At 43.8% G+C, this 18,146-nt stretch overlaps 1 protein-coding gene across 3 annotated transcripts in view; it reads right to left on the bottom strand.

Annotated features, from left to right (window-relative positions):
* Nucleotides 1-310: 310 nt before the first annotated feature.
* STAG1 (stromal antigen 1) overlaps nt 311-18,146 on the bottom strand; it is a 151,049-nt gene continuing 133,213 nt past the window's right edge. For all 3 annotated transcript variants that reach the window (XM_054282401.1, XM_054282400.1, XM_054282399.1), the window contains 11 exons: nt 15,973-16,147; nt 15,089-15,228; nt 14,523-14,624; nt 12,898-13,046; nt 11,763-11,891; nt 8,178-8,383; nt 6,005-6,176; nt 4,855-4,965; nt 3,964-4,078; nt 2,618-2,698; nt 311-2,534 (listed from right to left, as the gene is read on the bottom strand). In XM_054282401.1, the coding sequence (XP_054138376.1) occupies nt 2,511-2,534; nt 2,618-2,698; nt 3,964-4,078; nt 4,855-4,965; nt 6,005-6,176; nt 8,178-8,383; nt 11,763-11,891; nt 12,898-13,046; nt 14,523-14,624; nt 15,089-15,228; nt 15,973-16,147 (1,404 nt within the window). In that variant the 3' untranslated portion in view covers nt 311-2,510. The remainder of the gene's footprint in view (nt 2,535-2,617; nt 2,699-3,963; nt 4,079-4,854; nt 4,966-6,004; nt 6,177-8,177; nt 8,384-11,762; nt 11,892-12,897; nt 13,047-14,522; nt 14,625-15,088; nt 15,229-15,972; nt 16,148-18,146) is intronic.

The raw sequence follows: 18,146 nt of genomic DNA on the forward strand, positions 1-18,146 counted from the left end.
TCTTGCATCTGGGGTGGTGCCTTCCGAGGTTTGCAGCAATCCCACATTCACCACCCCTCTACCCCCCCAACCAAACCACATGATGGTGGAGGGGAGAAGGAAGCCCAGAGAGGGTTTCCATCACTCTGGAGGCTGAGTGGGTAAGGGAGTGGGGTACAGGTCTGGTTGTGAAGCCTGGACTACATGAAAGCTACCTGTCAGTTTTGCCTTTAATAATTCCTTGAATTCTTACTACTATATGGGATGACAAAATGGGATGGTCCAAACAAGCACTTAAAAAAAACTATAGTGAAGAGGGTGCTCATCATACTCATGATTTTGAATAGTTTATTAAATGAAAGGTGAAGCATCAGTTTTAAATTGTACAAAAGGAAAAAAAACCTCATATTGTAAATGTACAATTTACAGAATTACTAGCAAAACCAATCAAGGAGACACTCATAATACAAAAACCTATTGACTGCAAACTGAACTGGAGACCCATTGCAGGTACCATGATAATAAATGTTTGTTATACAGTATTCTACAATGTTAAATTAGGAATCAGTTTTCCACACAGAGGACTGTGAAGCACAAGGTTTGTCTGAGACTCTGACTCAAACTGGGCAGCATCTGTTGTGCCACCATGCTCACAGAGTGACCCTGGGACAGGTCCTGCAGCCATTCCTGCCCCCAGGCCGTGGGGGTGCACAGAGGGAGGTAACAGGGTTTATAAAGTTCCAGCTACTTCTTGGATTAATAGATCCCCAACCCACACTAAGGAATGGCTGAATTACCTGGTCAAACATTTTTGGCAACCGTGTCTGAGAACTGCACGTGTTGTGAGAGCCAAGCTCAGCTGGGTGAGGTGCTGGGCTGGGTCAGTTTGGGCTCTTTCCCTGCCCATGCTGGGCACTGAGGGGTTGGGCTGGTGTCCAGAAAGCTCGAAACAGAAAAAGCTCCGTGATTATTCTGCAGTTGCTAAAACCAAAGCACCTCTGAAACTGCTGTGCTCCAAGTGGGTCAGTCTGCTTTGTATCCCAACTGCTACTGAGTGCAGAAAGATGAAGCTTTTGGGGCCAATTGTTGGAGATCTGGAGCTGTGGAGGGCCAGGACTGCTGGTGCCAGGCCAGGCTGGGTAAGGAGCAGCTACTACATCGAGTCATAAAATCGAAGCATAATGAAATTCCAAATTATTGAAGACATTGAAAAATATCTTAGTACAATGAATTAGCTGAGAATGTTTTGGGGTTTTTTTTGAATTTTTTTTGATGTTTTTAGCTTTTTTGAAAAATCATATTTTTTTCCAAAGAATTACTCTCAATATGCACAGTTAACACTGAAAATGTAGCTGTAGTCCATTGTAAGCTTAAGAACTTCACCATCTAAGCACAAATTTCTATGCAGCACATACAGTACTTCTAACTGGCAAAATTAATTTACAAAAATAGCGGAAAAGGGTATTTACGGCATGGAAAGTAGACTCTGTTTTATGGTACAGTTAAAATTACTTTTAGTATGCTAAAGTGATCCTTTCCCCCACCCTTGAACTATTTTTTTTTAATAGGAAAGTTGCTGTTTATGTACCTTGTGTTGGCAGGCTTGAAGTAGGTAGTAAAAACAGCAAAGTGATTACTTGAGAACCATTTGTGTGTTTTACTGAGAATACTTTATTTGCTGGTATAAGTTGCTAAAAATGCACAGAGCAAGTACCAATAGAAAATTTACTGGTTTTGTGTCCCCATGTGCTATATAAAATGAATGTTACACAGCATCTGTTGGAAAAGTGGCTTCATGGACATCTCTTACTTTATGTCCCATTATAAATAAAAATAAATCTTCTCAAGAGTATAAAATCTGGGTTTATCATATCAGAATCTGAAATTTTTTGGCAGAGATGCACGTCATTAGAATTCTAACCTCTTCTCTGAGAGTGTTCTTCTCCATGCCTATGAGAGGACATAAGCGTACCATAATGTTAATCAAATCCAGTGTGTTCCAAAACACTTTTCTGTAGCCAGAACGACCTGCTTACAGCAGCCTTGCTAGTCAGTGGCTGATAGGCATAGGTTTAATAAAAATGGCTAGCTTTGAAAACATAAAAAGGCAAATGTTAAAACCGTTTTAAATTGTACAGCAGAAAAATAAAGTTAAAAAAGTTCTGTTTTCACTCAATGTTGTTTTCAGAAAACATATGTAGAACAGTGTTTATTTTGACAGCTGTCTTAACAATTTAAAACTTCCTCCTCATCCAGAAAAAAAAAATCTGTATTAGGACAGTCAAGAACAGGGATACAAATGATTTTTTAGGTCAGCCCTTCTGAGGTGACTGGATTGGCCAACATTCCCGTGTGTCAATAAGAAGCTCCTCTTCTCTCCGTCACTACACCAAGGGGTTGACCTCAATCATTTGGTTAAAAATCAAACTGTATCACATCAAAAATGTGGTTTTCATACAAGCTATCACAGTATATAGGCCTCTAGCTCTAAACAATAGAGTTCCAAGTTTGTAAAAGGTCTTCGCCGGACTTCAGAACATGGGCATGCCAAATCCCTGCAAAGGGGGAAAACACAGCGGTTACTGGAGGTGGGACACTCAAAGCAGAGCTCAAAGCAAGCAAAGGAACCGGCCCTTACTGAATCGTCCTCGATGATCGCCGCCGAGTCGAAGAAGTCCGGCCGCAGCTCCGCGCGCTCGCGCCGGTTCCGTGACGGCGGCTGCAACACACGGGAGTTGAAGCAGCACGGGACACACAGAGCCCTGCCTGCCACAGGGCCCTGTCCCTGCCCCACCTTCCCCTGTGCCACAAAACCTCTGGGGCAAACACAGGACAGCGCTCCCTCCACTCTTTGTTATTGGAAGAATGGTAAAAGCTGATGGACTCTATGTGCTCACAGTTAAGGACTTGCCCAAGGTTCCTGCTGACTTAAGGATGTTTCTGTATTGGGACTCTAGGCCAGACTGCAAAGAAACTCCCTCTTAACTCTTTATGCTTCAAGTTCATAGTGAAACGAGCTCTGACATGGTCAAAAATGGATTAACCAACAGAAAGGGTACAGAAGATACTGAAATATTTCTGAGGCTTAAACCCTTTGTGGTGTCCTTCCCCACAAGCACAGGAGTAAGTGTGAGCCTCACTGGTTTCATCAACTCCTTCCTTGCCTGGGATGTTACTTGGTAATTAAATGAGTGCTGGCAATAACCTCAGTATGCAGCAGCCTTTTCCAAGACACTGTAGCCCAGTCCTAATATAACCTAGGGCTTGTTGCTTGGATGTGAAAGGAGAAACAGACATAAAAATGGTGAGGTGTATAAAGCAAATTGCTCCTTTATCCCATTTTGCAAGGGAGGAGTCATTTCCAGAGGGGAGGCCAGTTAAGGCTGTAAGTGCTGCAAGGAACCTCTCCAAGCAGTCAGAACAGAACTGGAAGGGACTGAGGCTGCCAATGATGGGACCTGTTTGAGAGCAATTCCTATTTAAGGAGCTCCCATCCACACACCAGTGCCTGTGCTCCCTCTGGCTGTGACCTAACTGAGACCTCGAGTAAGGATCCTCTGCCCAGCCCACCTCCTCAAAACCAAATTGACCAGGAAAGGGACAAAGAGAGACCCCTTGGCTGTGTCAGTCTGACACATCATGGATGCAATAAAGCGCTTTGTCAGCACAGCCTGTAACTCACAACCTGATCCTTGTGGGCTGACAAGTCTGAGGTGTGTGATGCTGCTGCTGGCAGAAGCTGTCCAAGAACAGTCTTGGGAAGAAGGAGCACTAAGCAATGCTCCTTGTGTGTCTCTGGAACAAACCCACTGGGCTCAAGCCTGCAGCAGGAGGCTCTGGGAAGTGCTCACATCATTCCCACTCTAATGTTCAGACAACTGGAGGCCAGACTCAAAATTTTGGAAATTTTTGTTTACACTTCTAAAATTCCTTTTAAATTAGCTTTCAACTGTTTTAAACTTGCCATTGAAAAGATTTACTGACCAGATCAATGACCATTGTGTCCTCGAATTCTTCATTCATGTCTTCTAGCTGGCCTCGCGAGGACATCATTACATCTTCAAAGATGGGCTCAGCGTCATCTTCCATTAGACCTCGTCTGATTAAAGAGAGAGAGAGTCATTTCTGGGCTAAAAAACTTCCCAGGCCTGATCTTTGTCATTAAAAAGAATGCTCAAACCCTATCATTTAATGCTGATGCTGAGGGTAAAGCCAACAGGCTCTCTGGAATACCAAACAGAGGAAAATCACACATGAACTCCCCTCCCCAAACCCTGGCCCAGGCTGAAGCAGCAAGTCCCACTGACAGCACTATGATCAGCAACTGCAGATGTTACTGGGCAGTAACTGCTCTTGTGTTTGCCTGCCCTTTTACCAAGGAGGAGTGACACTGTTTGCCAGGGTCACTGGTAAAGCCCTGGGACTCCAGCAGGGCCTTCAAGCCCAGTTCCAAAGGCTGTAAGGATCCCAGCCCCCCTGCTAAAGGACTCGGTGGGATCAGCACAGAGCATGTGGTGCCCCAGTGTTCACCCATGTGTGTTCCCTCCATTACTGCACAGGGGGACACCTTGGCAGAAAAGGATGGAGAGCACAGCCACAGGAACTGGCTCATGGGCAGAGCTCCCAGGGAATTACACAGCACACAAACCATGGAACCCTCTGAGGAACGGGGAACTGCACCTTCACTGGGCCTGGTGGCTGGCCACAGTCAGAGAATGGCAGTGCTGGGCTGGATCCATCCCAGCACTGCAAACTGTCCCTCTGCTCTCCCACAAGGGTGAAATGGCACAGAAATCACTGGCAAGGAGCAGGAAAGGGAACATTTCACTGGAGTCCTGCACATGGTGCTGAGGGCAGCAGCCTGTGAGCACTTACACTGCGTGCCTTACGCCACTTCTGCCTTTCATGTAGTTCATTCCTGTCCTGTCCTTTCGATTGAGATCCTCCAGCTTCTGCTGGCCCAGCCACGAGATCTGCATCTGGGGACTGACACACAGGGAGTAAGTTAGGACCCACAGCAGTAACAGTTCTGAGCTGCCTGTTCTGGGGCAGTTTCTGTCTCCAAGTTCTGTGTCTGGCCATGCTTCAGATTAGGATAATTAAATCCCATCCATCATTGTACACATCTTCTGGATTCCCTTCCACACTCTGTCTCCTCTCACTGTATGCACACAAAAAATCAATTAACTTGCAATAAAAGCAGGTATGGAAACACTGACATTGCTCCTCCATTAGGGGCAGGCACCTGGAGCAGGAGCACCTCTAAAGTTTGTTATTAAATAGTACTTTAGTGTGTCAGATGAGGCAAAATATGAGCAAGAATGGATCCAAATTAGTAAGTGACAAAAATGTCACACAATGTGAAAAACAAATGGCTTTTACAACTTAAGGGCCAGTACCTCACCCACGTGTAAATACCTTCCAGGCTGCCCTGCTGATGCCACCAGCAGCCTATGACCCACAGCCAGCCTGTGCTCCCCTGCTGCATCCTGGCAGCACCTGCTGCCAACATCCACTGACAGAAAATAATCAGTGTTTTTCCTCTAAATGGAGGTGATAAAATGGGAGTAAAAGGACAAAAAGAATATATCATTTAGGGCAATTACCTCAAATCAGGAATTACTAGCTCAGCAGCTGGAAATTTAGAAAATATCAGTCAGGGTGTCTGGAGAACCTTAATTCTGATATCAGGCAGGGGGAAAGAAAAGAGAGTATCTACAGGTCTTCCAAAGAAACAATTCCACCCAGTTTGGGACAGAAGCACTAGGATGATTTGACCAGAAATGCATGGCTATGCTATGGGATAGTCTTAACATAAGGAATTCCTACTATTATTCCATTACAACATATTTTTCTGGGACCTGAAGACAATCCAAGTATTGCTGAGCTGTGGCCAAGGCATTTCTAGGTGGCTTTGCAAATCAGCACTGCATCTCAGGAGCCACAGGCTAACAATATCCCTATAAACCACAAGCAATTCCTTTGCCTGCCTGACTGTACCTGATGCTGAAATTCCAAGACTTACTTGTGTAAAAAATCCTGTTCAGATCCCTGCTCCGACTCGTGCTCCTGGATCTGCTCTCCCATTTGTCTGGTGTTCTCTCTCAGGACAGTGGAGGTGAGCTGAGGTGTCTGCAGTGTCCCTGGAGTATGGATGTTCTCATTCCTGTTCAGCCAGGAGCCTTCCAGGCTCTCATCTAGAGAGAGAACACTGAAATCACTGCTCAGTTCTGACTACATGCAGGGCAGCATTCAAACAAGTGTGCACTGAGGGATCACCTGGATAAATGCTTGGAAATGTAAGATTTTCAGTTCTAATTTTAGATACTGTTAAGTATTACTAGCCTCTATTCTCAGCAATAACAACAATTTAAAGGGAACAAACATAAACCCCATTGCAAACAAAGTCCTACTGCAGCACGGCCTCAGCTGCTGGGTATCCTGAACATAAACAACCAAGGTAATTCCCAATTCCTGAGTTTACAATTGGAGATTGATAATCTCATGCACCTACAGCAACCAAGATCCACTTAAACACTAAGACAAGGTGGAGCACAAACCCCAAAATCTGGTCACTCCAGATATTTAGAACTGTCAGAACCACTGGAGTGGAGCAGGGAGGTGACACATAGCAATAAAAATGAGATGAAGATGACTGAAGGTCTAGCTGGGATCCTGTGCTTGTGTTGGGAAAGAAGCAAAGCAGAGAGGAGGGAAGAGGGAGGACTTGAGAATGGGTTAGAGCAGGAAGTGTGCAGTCAGAGAAACACACAAAAATTCAGTTGCTGGAGTGAAAGACAAGAGATGACAACAGAGATTACAAGATCACAGATTTACTAACAGGAAATGCGTGGTGAGAAAAGTAGATGGGGATCTCCATGGATCTGTTCACCCTTCCATTGCCTTTTACTACCCTTTAGGCATAAATGTCTAAAAAGCTGCCTATTTATTCTCAATTTGACATTTCAATCATTTTTATGTTAGGAATTTTTTTAAAAAACACGTTGATTTCCTTAAGGCATTTTGAAGAAATGGCACAGAGCACATTTCCTCTCAGAAGCAACAGGGAATGTTCTCCAAGCCAGTCCGTACTGGATTTAGGTGAGAAAGGAACCAGAGGGGACTGGATATGGTTCTTTGATGCCACAGTAATTTCTGCAGTGACCTTTCTGCTGTTAGATCCTTTAGGGTGGAAATTAACTACATCTTAAGTCTGAGATTTGCCTTACTGGGAGACAAAGATACTACTACACCCCCAGGGTAAAAAAATAAGATATTGGTAAAATACAGTAGAATAGAATAAAAATGGCAACAAGAGGAAAGAAGAAAACCTCAGTGGCTGAATTCTGTGAAAATCTTGGCATCATGAAAGAAGGAAAACAGTGCCTGAAAAAAGGAGCCAGTATTTGATGTACCTACACCTGAGGTTGGTTGTGAGAAGGACCTGGTGCAGGGACTGCTCACCATGAGCTGCAGTGGAGAATGGACCTGGCTGCATTGGCAAACTTTTGAGGAGTATTATGGGAAATTGCTGTATATTCAGGCAAATGGACACTACATTCCTTACTGAGGGATTATTGCCATAGATACTGAACTTGGAAAAAACCCTGAAGTTTAAGATCCCACTCACATCTACTGTATAGTGGAACAGCAAATTAGTATTCACAAAAGTCCACACTACAGCACAGATTGACCAGGAACAGATGCAGCCTTGTAAGAAATTTGCTATCACAGCCAGATTCCTGATGAACACATCTGAGGTCCCAGGAAGAGTAAATGCAGACAACACTATATATCAGTACTATTTTAAACAAAAATGGTGTCTTTTCACTGTTCCCAATGGCCCTGCAACAACAGAGATCTGTTATCAGAATTTCTGCCTGGAATCCGTTCCAAATCCCTGAGAATTAACAACTTCCCAGAGGGAACCATAGGCAGAAATCCAGCATTCCAGGAGTGAGAAAGAGCAGGTAACTCCACAGACACCAGCAGTAACACCTTTTGACAGTTCTGATTGCCAATTTTGGTCAAGACAAACAAGAATGGGGAGCTGTGGTGGTATTTCCATTAAAGACACATCCAGCAGAACAGATGCCTTGGTTGTGCCACATCCAGAACGTATCACGTGTTTCTGCATGAACTGGTAGAGCCCCCTCCCCTGAGTGTCCAGCATGCCAAAGCCCGGTGCCCTCACAAACCTTCCACTCTCTTTTTGTGGAGGGGGGGTCGGCCCTTCTTGTTCCTCACGGAGGAGGCCTTGCTGCTGCTGCTGCCGCTGTTCACTGACATCCTGTCGTCCTCGCCGCCCGTCACCAGCGAGTTCCGGTACGAGATCAGCGGCAGCCACACGTCCTCTCTTCTCTCCATCATCTGCTCTGTCAGGAACTTCTCCAGGTAGGTGTGCCTGGAAAGGAAAGACAGGGGCTACAGAGTGCAGCAATCTCCCCACAGACACCCGGATATGGCTGCTGTGTCAGCAGCCAGGCTGCATCACAGCCACCGCTGCAAGGATGCAGGATGTCCCTTGGCATCCTGGAACAAGAGAAACGGGTTAGTCAAATGCAGCCATTTATTTCTGTCATAAGAAATTTGAACACCTGGTCCACTGCCATGAAAAGTCCAGTGCACACCTGTTAACTGAAAGGAGGAACCAACAACACCCTCCTGGTATGGAGGGCATAGAAACTGTTTTCTTTTTCTACTGATTATTTAATTATGGAATCAGAAGTAATCTCTAAAATGAACATGCAAATCTATAAATCTGATTCTAATGAGTTTGGCTGCAGAGCCAAACATTCAGAAGTTTGGTAAGAGAACTCAGGTACTTGAGCATCACTTCCTGCACCCCTCAGTCACAATTTCCTTTAACACCACCTTGCCAGGTTGCCAGCAGTGGGAGTCAACCCCACACACTCCACATGGAAAGGCAGGATTTCCTCTGTAGCTCATGGCAGCTCGGAGATGTTACACAGCCCAGCCCCAGAACAGGCCCAGGAGCCACACTGCTCATGGAAGGGTGACATCACATCAGTTTTTTGATTCAGTAAATGGCAAACTTTGTTCAAGAAACAGCAGGTTCCTGTCTACTCTTTCGTTGAATATTGTCAATGCTTCCCCCTTCCCCTTTCCATGTGTATATTAATTCCCAAACCTGGCAGCAATGGGAAAAATCTTAGTGTGTTCTCTATTTTATGGTACCCAACTGTGCCACTTGAGCTCTTCATGGCTTCAGAGAGTCTACCTGCAGAAGAGTCTTGGAAAGGAAGAAGTTTTTCTGCCTCCAGCTTGTATTTATAGAACCAGATTGCAGGTTTATGGCCAAATTGTGAAGGTGGAAAACGACACCACTTGGGAGCTCTTTACTGCCTTGATGCCAAACTTGAGACATCTGCTCAGCATTTGGGGGAGCTTCACACTGGCAGTTCCTATCAACTCTGAGCTCAGTGGACCTCACCCACATCGAGGCTCTACTTCACCTGACAGCCACCCAAAAGTCAGGGTTCCATCTAAGCCAACTGTGTCTATGAGAGAAGTAAGTGGAAATAAGTGCCTCCAAGGACAATCTCCTCTATTCTGTCCTACATTAGTTCCTGAGGATTTCCCTGCCTGTATCTGCCTTAATAGGTTTGTAACAGAGTGTTAGTACAAATTCTTTTCCTGCAGCTGTATGAGTCTGGCACCTTACATGAGCAGTTTTATGTGAAATCCATAGATTTAAATAAATCCATAAATGGTTATCACCACTTCTGAAGGTTACTCATAAAATGATTAGCCAGATTAACAGGCTAGAAAAACTAAATTAAATCAATGTGGCTGCTTCATTCCCAAACTGGAAGCTTCTCCCTTTTCTAGCCCAGAGGAAAGAGCCAGCAGCCCAGCAGAAGGAAGCAGGAGCCCTGTGGAACAGCACTGTGTGCTGGAGCCTGTCAGGAAGGGTGTCCTGGAGCAGTGCCCTGACACCTGCAGGCCCTCAGGTGGATCATTTGGGGGTTGAGGCAGGGAAGCCAAGCTGGAGAACCTAGGCAGGGAGGCAGCCACGTGTTCCTGAGACTCTGAGGGCTCCAGAGCACTTCTGGCTGCAGCCAAGAGTCCTTTGCTGAGTCTGGGGAGGGCCTCTGGGCCGGGAGGGAGGGAAGTGATGCTGAACATGAGACTTCTCCAGCAGATGGTGGTCATGGACCTTCCTGCACACAGGCAGCCCCTGTGGTGGGGGAGAGGTCCCTGTGGATTGGAGGAGCTACAGAAAAGGGCAAATCCAGCATCCCCCTCCTGTCCTGTCAGTGCAGCACTCTGGGCAGGAGCGGAGCCACCTCCACAGAATCCTCACATGTCAGCAAATTGTGCTGACCCTTCTCATGGTCACCACAGCCCGTGGGGTCTGGGGCAGGGCTGAACTCATCCCAACAGAGCAGGCTGGCACAGATCAGGCCCTAAAGGACCTATTTATTTTCATGATCATCAGATTCAGCTGAGGTCAATAGCTCAGGTATAGATATTCCACCACAGCAATCCTTACACTCCTGCAGGAACAGCCACTGGTTGTGCATGTGGGCAGGGGAACCTTTGAGAAAGAATTTAAATGGCAATGTGGAAGGTGAAGGAACAGAATGCCCCAAAGAATTGAATTTCACTCAAAGGCTCAGGTTAACAGAAGCTGTCAGGGGCAACATGATGTAACTTTAAATGTCAGACACTGGAAACTTATGGAAGGGCTGACCCTGCTGAAAGGCTAAACTTCACTAAATTCCACAGGAAACAGGCAGTGGCACTTGAACCACCATGCAGAGAACCTACAGCTCAGCTAAGAAGACAAGCCATAAAATCCTTTTATCCTTAAGTCCTGTTCTGAGGAAGAGGATAGAAGCTGACAAGATTCCAGGACATAACAATGGAGAGCAGATGCACAAATGGAGTGCCAAGCCAGCCTAACTGGATCATCCCATTCCCTAGCTCCTTTAACTGTTTGCCCTACAGTGTTCAGTGACTTGAGAAATTATTGATACAATGAAATTATTGATACAATGAAAAAGTGAAATTGGTTCAAGTGTGTACACATTAAAAATTATACAAAGTAAACCAAGCTGCATTTCTTACTGCAAAGCTGTAATGTTCATAGTTGTTAACCCTAATAGAAAAGTCCTTTAAAAGAAATGTCTTCACAGAAAAAACATCTGTCAAACTTCACAGCAAGATCTGACAGAAAGAATCAGTTGGGGCCATTCCAGTTGATTTTGTGTTGACTAACACTCAGTGGGGTCACAAAACTGACTGGAAAGGCACCTATAACCATAAATCAGCAGATCTGGCAACTGCACTTCTAAATTCATCACAAAGTTATTCAGTGAATTTAGGTCCACACTGGGCACATAGTGCTTGGCTGATGTTTCACTGGAGTCCTCTTCCAATATATTAAAAGAAACAACAAATATAGGTTTACAATTTCTGTAAATAAAGACAGAGAGCCTGTAAATTACCTGCACTGATAAGGTGTAATTTCTTTTCTTCTAGCCTAAAAAAGCACTTTTTACTTTAAATATCCGGTAAGAAATTTTAGATAACATTGTTTTGGGAGGTCTCAAACTCACCTCATTAGCGGGTCTGATTTTTCTTTTCCCATTTAGTTTTATTACTTTAAAACACAAAAAGATGAGTGAGTATGTATGTGAAATGTCTCAGGGACTTGCTGCAACCCTGGTTAGATTGTAGAGACCTCACAGGAAAGAGCTGGAACCCACAGTGCAGGGATTAACAGAGGCCAGGGAAGAAAACAGAGCATTACTTACACAGTCTTTTTGTCCTGTCGCAGGAGTTTGGAAGAAAATTCACTGAGCACTTCCAGGAAAGCAAGGTTAGGAGGTGGATAGTCTTGTCCTTTCTGATTCTGGTATTTGAAGGCAAACTCTATGCCATCTCTACAGTACAGAAATATGAACATGTTCAGACATTTGCAACAACAAAAAAACCAAAACCAAACCAAACCAAAAAAAACCACCAAAAAAGCAAACAAAAAGCCCAACCCAACACCCAAACAAGTTGCCCCAAATCTGAGTTTGATGAAACCATTTGAATCCTCAGGTCCCATCACAATGTAATTCCCCATTAGCAGCAAACAGCAGCTTTTGGACAAAGGGGAATGCAGAGTTCCCTGTGGATTTGTGAGACCCCCTCAGATAAGCACATGGCCAGTGTGTAAGAGGGAGCTCTCCCTGTAAGAGGGAGCTGGGCAGAGCAGCCCAGGGCAGGAGCTCATTCAGATCAAACAGGAGCCAACCTCTGCAGCCAGAGCAGAGAACTGAGTCCCCAGAGCAGGGACACGCTTGGTTATGCTCTGTCACCTAGACTGAAGAGAGCACTGTCCCTTCCCTCAGCCAGCAAGGCACAAGTGTCCCCTGACTCCTGCCTGGCTGAGGACAGTGCCTGGTGCATCCTGACTGAGCCTGACCGTGCTGATCTTGGTGTCAAGGACTGAGTCTCTGAGACACCAAACCTTAGCATTTGAACTTTTTTATGGCATGGCAAAGTTATAATTTAAATTTAGCAGAACCTTTCCATGCTTTTCTATGCAGCAGTTGCATAAACATTTTCAGTCCACTTTAAAAGATTTTTAGAGTATCTTTACATAACAGCCTTTGGTTCCTCCAGAATCCAGAGTAGTGTGGAACAAAGAACCATACACAGTTGTTACACACAACCCACCTGAGATAACCATGCCAATAAATTCCAATAAATAATTAGGTAGCAGCTAGTTTGTTTCCTTTCTACCTACATACATGTAGACCCCTCTAATTAAAGTAGAAAAAAATACAGAATTATTCCATATAATTGCCTGTTGAGATTATGTATCCTGAGAAAGGGAATGCTGAACAGGAGTTTTAATCTGAAGTAGTGTAAAAATCCAGTTTATTTACCACCACTCACTTGTGTAGTGTGGCCACAGCCTCTCTTGTCTTGATCTGATCCAAGCCAAAAGTGAGGGCAAACCGCCGGGCCAGCTCCTTAATGCCACTGACGTGGGCAGAGGTCCTGTCCAGGTTGGGACCTTGCTCCTGAACAAGCTCATTGAACAGCTGCAGAGAGAGTTCAGAGGTTGATATCTGTGAGCTGGGAAACACTTTTATTGAGAAAGGCTTGGGTTCTAAACCTGCTCCATCTGAGAATGGCCTTTGTGATGACTGAGACACAATGGTGTCCCTGTCACCTGCCAGAATTTCTTCTGTCCCTCTGCTGTTTGCCAGCTGTCCCCATCTTGTACCTGTGTGGAGTTATTTTGGTGCAATTCTGCACCCACCCTCCCTGAATTCCATCTATCGTTCTCCGAACTCATCAAGAAGCTCCTGCATTCTCGTGCTGTTCTCTTGGCACCCCCATCACCCATCAGACTGGTGGTGCTCTGAATTTGGGGATCCAAACTGCAGCTCCTCCACTGTAGCCTCTGTGCCTGTTTGCCCAGCACTGCTGCCTCCAAGGCTCTCCCAGCACAGTACTGAAGTGCTTGATGCTTTTCCAGCCAGTTCTACTTCTCCTGGCACTGCCATTTACACCCCATCTCTCACTGGTTGCTGAGAGCATCCTGGCAGACAGTGCCAGTGAGGATATTAAATCAGGCTCCATTACAGCCACTGTTTCTCTCATCTTCACAAGCTCTGTTACCATGTAATTAATGACAGCAGCTTAATTGGACAGGATTCCTCCTTGACAAATCCACACTGGCTGCTACTTGTCACTAAGGCTCTTGCAAAGAGCTCCTCTCATTACATTTTTCATGGAATTTTGTCAGCCTGACTGATCTGTGGCAGCTGCTTCCTCCTCTCCAAGTCTTACAGACATGGGCTGCTTTGACACTCCCTGACTCTTCTGGAAGTACATCTGTTTTTCTCAGGTTTGCACAGATCTCTCTCAGCTTCCAGATTGCTACAGCAAATCCCTTAGGAAGGGATTTGGGGAGGTCCAGCTCATTTGAAAGCATCTAATTAGCAGAAGTAATTTCTCTGTGCAATGGCTATAGCTGGTCCTTCAAGGGCCTAAGTGGAATTTAGTGCACTTTGTGCTGTTGCTTGATAGATTTCATCACCAGGCAGTAATTTATGGGTGATGTAAAGAGAATTTTTCTGGGAAAAAACATGTCTAACAGTATTGGAAGACTTAATTAGCTCGAAATTTGAAAAATTCATCAGTATTTAGACAAAGTATAAGGAAGATGCATTACTTCAGCAAATGTTAAGAAGAAAAAGCCATCCTAATTCTTCTTGTTGACTCAGGATCAATAAACAAATGCCATGAATCAGCTTGGACCAAACTGCCTCCAAGGCTCTTCTGTCCCTCCCTTCCATTTTTACCTGCCCAAGCTTTGCCAGTGTGGGCCTATGGAGACAGAGATTACTGAGACACAGGGGCAGTGAGAGTCTGAACTGGGGAGCAGGAAAATGAAGAGAATGTCCTAAGGAAATGCAGCATTTCTGCTTCCCTGTAAAGTGCATCAGAGGAAATCCTGGCCAGGGCTTTTTGCAGTGAGGCATTTCTAACAAAAAAATCAATGCTCTTACCTGTTGCAAACTGAGAATGAGTGTCTTTGCACACTGGATTTTATCTATTTGCCTGGTTTTGCTCAGGGTTTCCTTAATGATATCTCCGTAGTCATTGTAGTACTAAGAACAAATGTGAAAAAAAATCAAAAACTTTTAATCAAAATCTCTTATACAATTTCTTACAGTTTTCCCAAGAGAAAGATTACTTCTAATTCTTGATTTGAAAAGGCAGCAGTTGCTCAAATCCAGATTTTTGATGTGAGTGGGGGGCAACATTTCAGTATCAAAATTTAAACCAAACCCTGTGATAAGGTAGGAAACTTCTGTATTTATTTTCTTTTGTAACAAACATGTTGAAAACCAAACAAAAGAGCATTTCCTGCTCCAAACTAAGCACTTGATGAAGGTGACCCATGGCTGCCAATTCCAAGCAACAACATGACATTGATCCAACACCCCCTAAGAAGCAGGTGTGAACAGACACCAGCACAGAGGTGTGTGCTCCTTGTACACTGAGGGGAAAGGAATTCGCTACAGCCAAAAAGTGGAGTAAGGAACAGGACAGGAGGATGCAGGGCCTGTACCTTCATATAGTGTTTGAAGATATCTGCTGCTGCATGCATGTCCACAATGTCATAAATTATCAGCTTGCTAAAGGCAGCCAGAAGGTTTCTTCTCTTATGTAAAGCTTCTATTTTGTTGGCTTCATCTTCTTCATCTCCCTCTGAAAGCATCATCAGTATGTTTGTAAGTAACTGTTAAGTTCTAAAACAACATTATCAAAGGGGAGCTCTTAGAAAAAAATCAATTCTTGAACATGAAGCAAGAAGGGTTGTTGGAGAAGAAGCTAAAATGAAAGGTGGTAAGTCTTGAGTCCTGCCTACTTGGAAACTTCCAGAGAAGTTTAGGAACATGACACACCACTGACCAAAGCTGCTCTCCGTAATTCTCAAGAGACCCTGGATATAATCCACATGGAACTGAGTCATTTATTTCCCATACCCTGTGAAAGGCCACAGTGAACTCTTGCTGAATGCTCTTGCTTAACCTCTCAAACACAGAACCTTCACAGAGACTCCATTAACATGACTAAGCTATAAATATTTAACAAAAGAAAAATCAGAAGCACCAGTACTTCTGCATGCCTTGGATTTTCAGATGTGAAATCAATGTTCTGAACAACAGGAAGTAAAATCCAGTTGTAAGAAGCATTAACACTGAATGGCAATGCCATAAATATTAAGTTCCTATGCAAGGCTTTACTCTGTGAATGAAAAATAAACTGCACAAATAAAATCTTTAATATAGCTATTATATAACAAAAGCATATTCCACAACTTATATAAGAAACTTCAGAGTAGTGACCTTCCAAAAAGTAGGAATACTTCTGAAAACATCTGAACAACTGAACAAAATTCTATTTTCTCCTTTCTTCTGTGTCTGGTATGAAAAAAAAAGCTAAACATACCCATGCTTTGATTTTCATCATCTTGGTCAATAAACACATGATCCATGACAAAACTGAGAAGTTCTGACTGGAGGCCTGAGTCTGGATTGAACACCAGAGGCTGGAGCCCTTCTCGACCTCCCGTCATCAGCTGGTGACTAAAAATCATCAGGAGATCACAGAGCAGCATGAAAGCCTGCAAGGCACAAGAGAATGAATGCAGTGAAAAGCCAACAAAGGAAAACAAAGTACCACTGATCTAATTTCCAGATATCCCCTGCTACTATTAAACAGCTTCTTAAACTGTTCTCAGGTGGAGCTGTTTATGTGCTGTGAAAAGCATTCCATAATGGTTTCCTCTGCTTTGGAATGCTGTGCCCTTGGTTCCTAGGTCAGGAACTGTGGTTATTACCTTCTCCATGTCCCACATCACCCATATTAAACTTCCATTTCTTCTCTAGGAAAAGAACTCTAAATCTACCTCTGATCCAAGGCCTGCAGCAAAATTTGTAGTAAAGAGAGCATACCTCTTTTGATAAACAGTCAAAAAATCAAACAAGTAAAAACATGAACAACACTGAGCGAAAATTCCAGCTGAGTCACTGTCAGACCCCAAAAATACAGACAAACAGCCACAGCAAGGACATTTTTGCAGAATTTCATCAAAAGCTCTGGCAAAAAAAAGAACCAAGTTTGTCTGCACAGCTTTCAAATCCAGACAAAAGTCAATCTGGGCAGAATTGTTCATGATTTATGCTCATTACTATTATAGCCTCATTACCTGAGACTGGAAAGAAGGCAGCTGTCATAAACTTCCTTCCTTCCAAGGGCTCATTCCTGCATGGCAATAACACTGTTTTGCCCCCACATGGCTTCTGCTGGTGTCTCACAGCCAGCTGTCTGCATTTGATCACATTCAGCACATTTCCAAAGCCTTTTTATTAATAGCTTCTCTATTTTTAACCTCAGGTTCTGAAAACTTTACAAATTTCTAAAATAAAATCTGAACTTCCTAGTAAATGCTGAACTTCCTAATGGCTCCCTTATTTCTGGGAGTATGTTATAAAATCTGAATGAGCTACACTCAGGCAAGAACAGATGCACATCATTGTAAACTATGTTCTGTTGAGACCTTAGGAACAGATGTTGCTATTTGGGATTTTTCTCCCTTTTATCCAAAAGGCTGTGATTCATTCCAGTGATGATCTCACCTGCTCTAAACTTCCCTGATACTCAACAGAACTGAAGCTCTTCCTAATGCAGACCTCTAAAAAAGAGCAGATGAGTAATGCACTGCTGGCGCTGAGTTCTGTCCAATATAAAGGCAGCAGTGGGCTCAGTCACAGGATATTTATTTCCCTCAAACACTCATGGAAAAGTTGAAATGTTTCAGTCTTGTTTCTCTAAATACTTCATACAGTTTTCCTTCCTTTGATATGGACATCAACTTTGTCTGGAAAGAATGTCTGGAGCAAGGATCAAGTATGGTAGGGAAACAATTTGCACATAATTCTCAAAAAAAATCCAGTAAAACAAAAGCAGTAAGTAGCAGTCCTGCTACTCACAGAAATATGCATTTTAAGGAAGAAAACAAAAGCAAATCATAGAAGAGTCAGCTGGAATGGGTCCATGGAGTCTCCAGCCACTCTGCCCAGGACACTCACTCTCTCTGGGCCTGCCTGGGCGTGGGTTTGTCTGGCTGAGGCTTGGAAACTTCCCCACAACTGGGAACTGCAAAGGAGCTTCTAAACAAAGTTTAAATTATCAATGAAAAAACCCTTGTGGCCACTGGCAGGAAGAGAACAAACCCATGTTAATACACCTCAAGAAGAAACCCACAGCACGAATGGGAAGGAACATTTGCCATTTGCTGAGGCAAGGAAGAATGGCAGGTCCAGCTCGAGCTGGAAGGTATTTGCATGCAGCTAGAAGATATTTTCACATAATACAATATTAATATAATGTGCCAAGAGTAACTACTCTGAATGTTAAAAAACAATTACTAAAGTAAAATCAGCTGGAAGCCAATGACACACAAGTCTTTTAGAGACTACATAAACTACTGACATCTCTGAGCAGTTAATGTTTATAGTTAGCAATCTGAAGAACAGAGAGTAAATGCTAAGCAGAGCTATCTTTCAAAGAAATAAAAGTGTCTTTTGACAAGTATTATCTTTTAAATACCACAGGCAAAA

This window comes from Melozone crissalis, unplaced genomic scaffold, assembly GCF_028551555.1.
Source record: "Melozone crissalis strain CALT ecotype California unplaced genomic scaffold, PUWL_Pcris_2 ptg000034l_1, whole genome shotgun sequence".
NCBI classification, from domain to species: domain Eukaryota; kingdom Metazoa; phylum Chordata; class Aves; order Passeriformes; family Passerellidae; genus Melozone; species Melozone crissalis.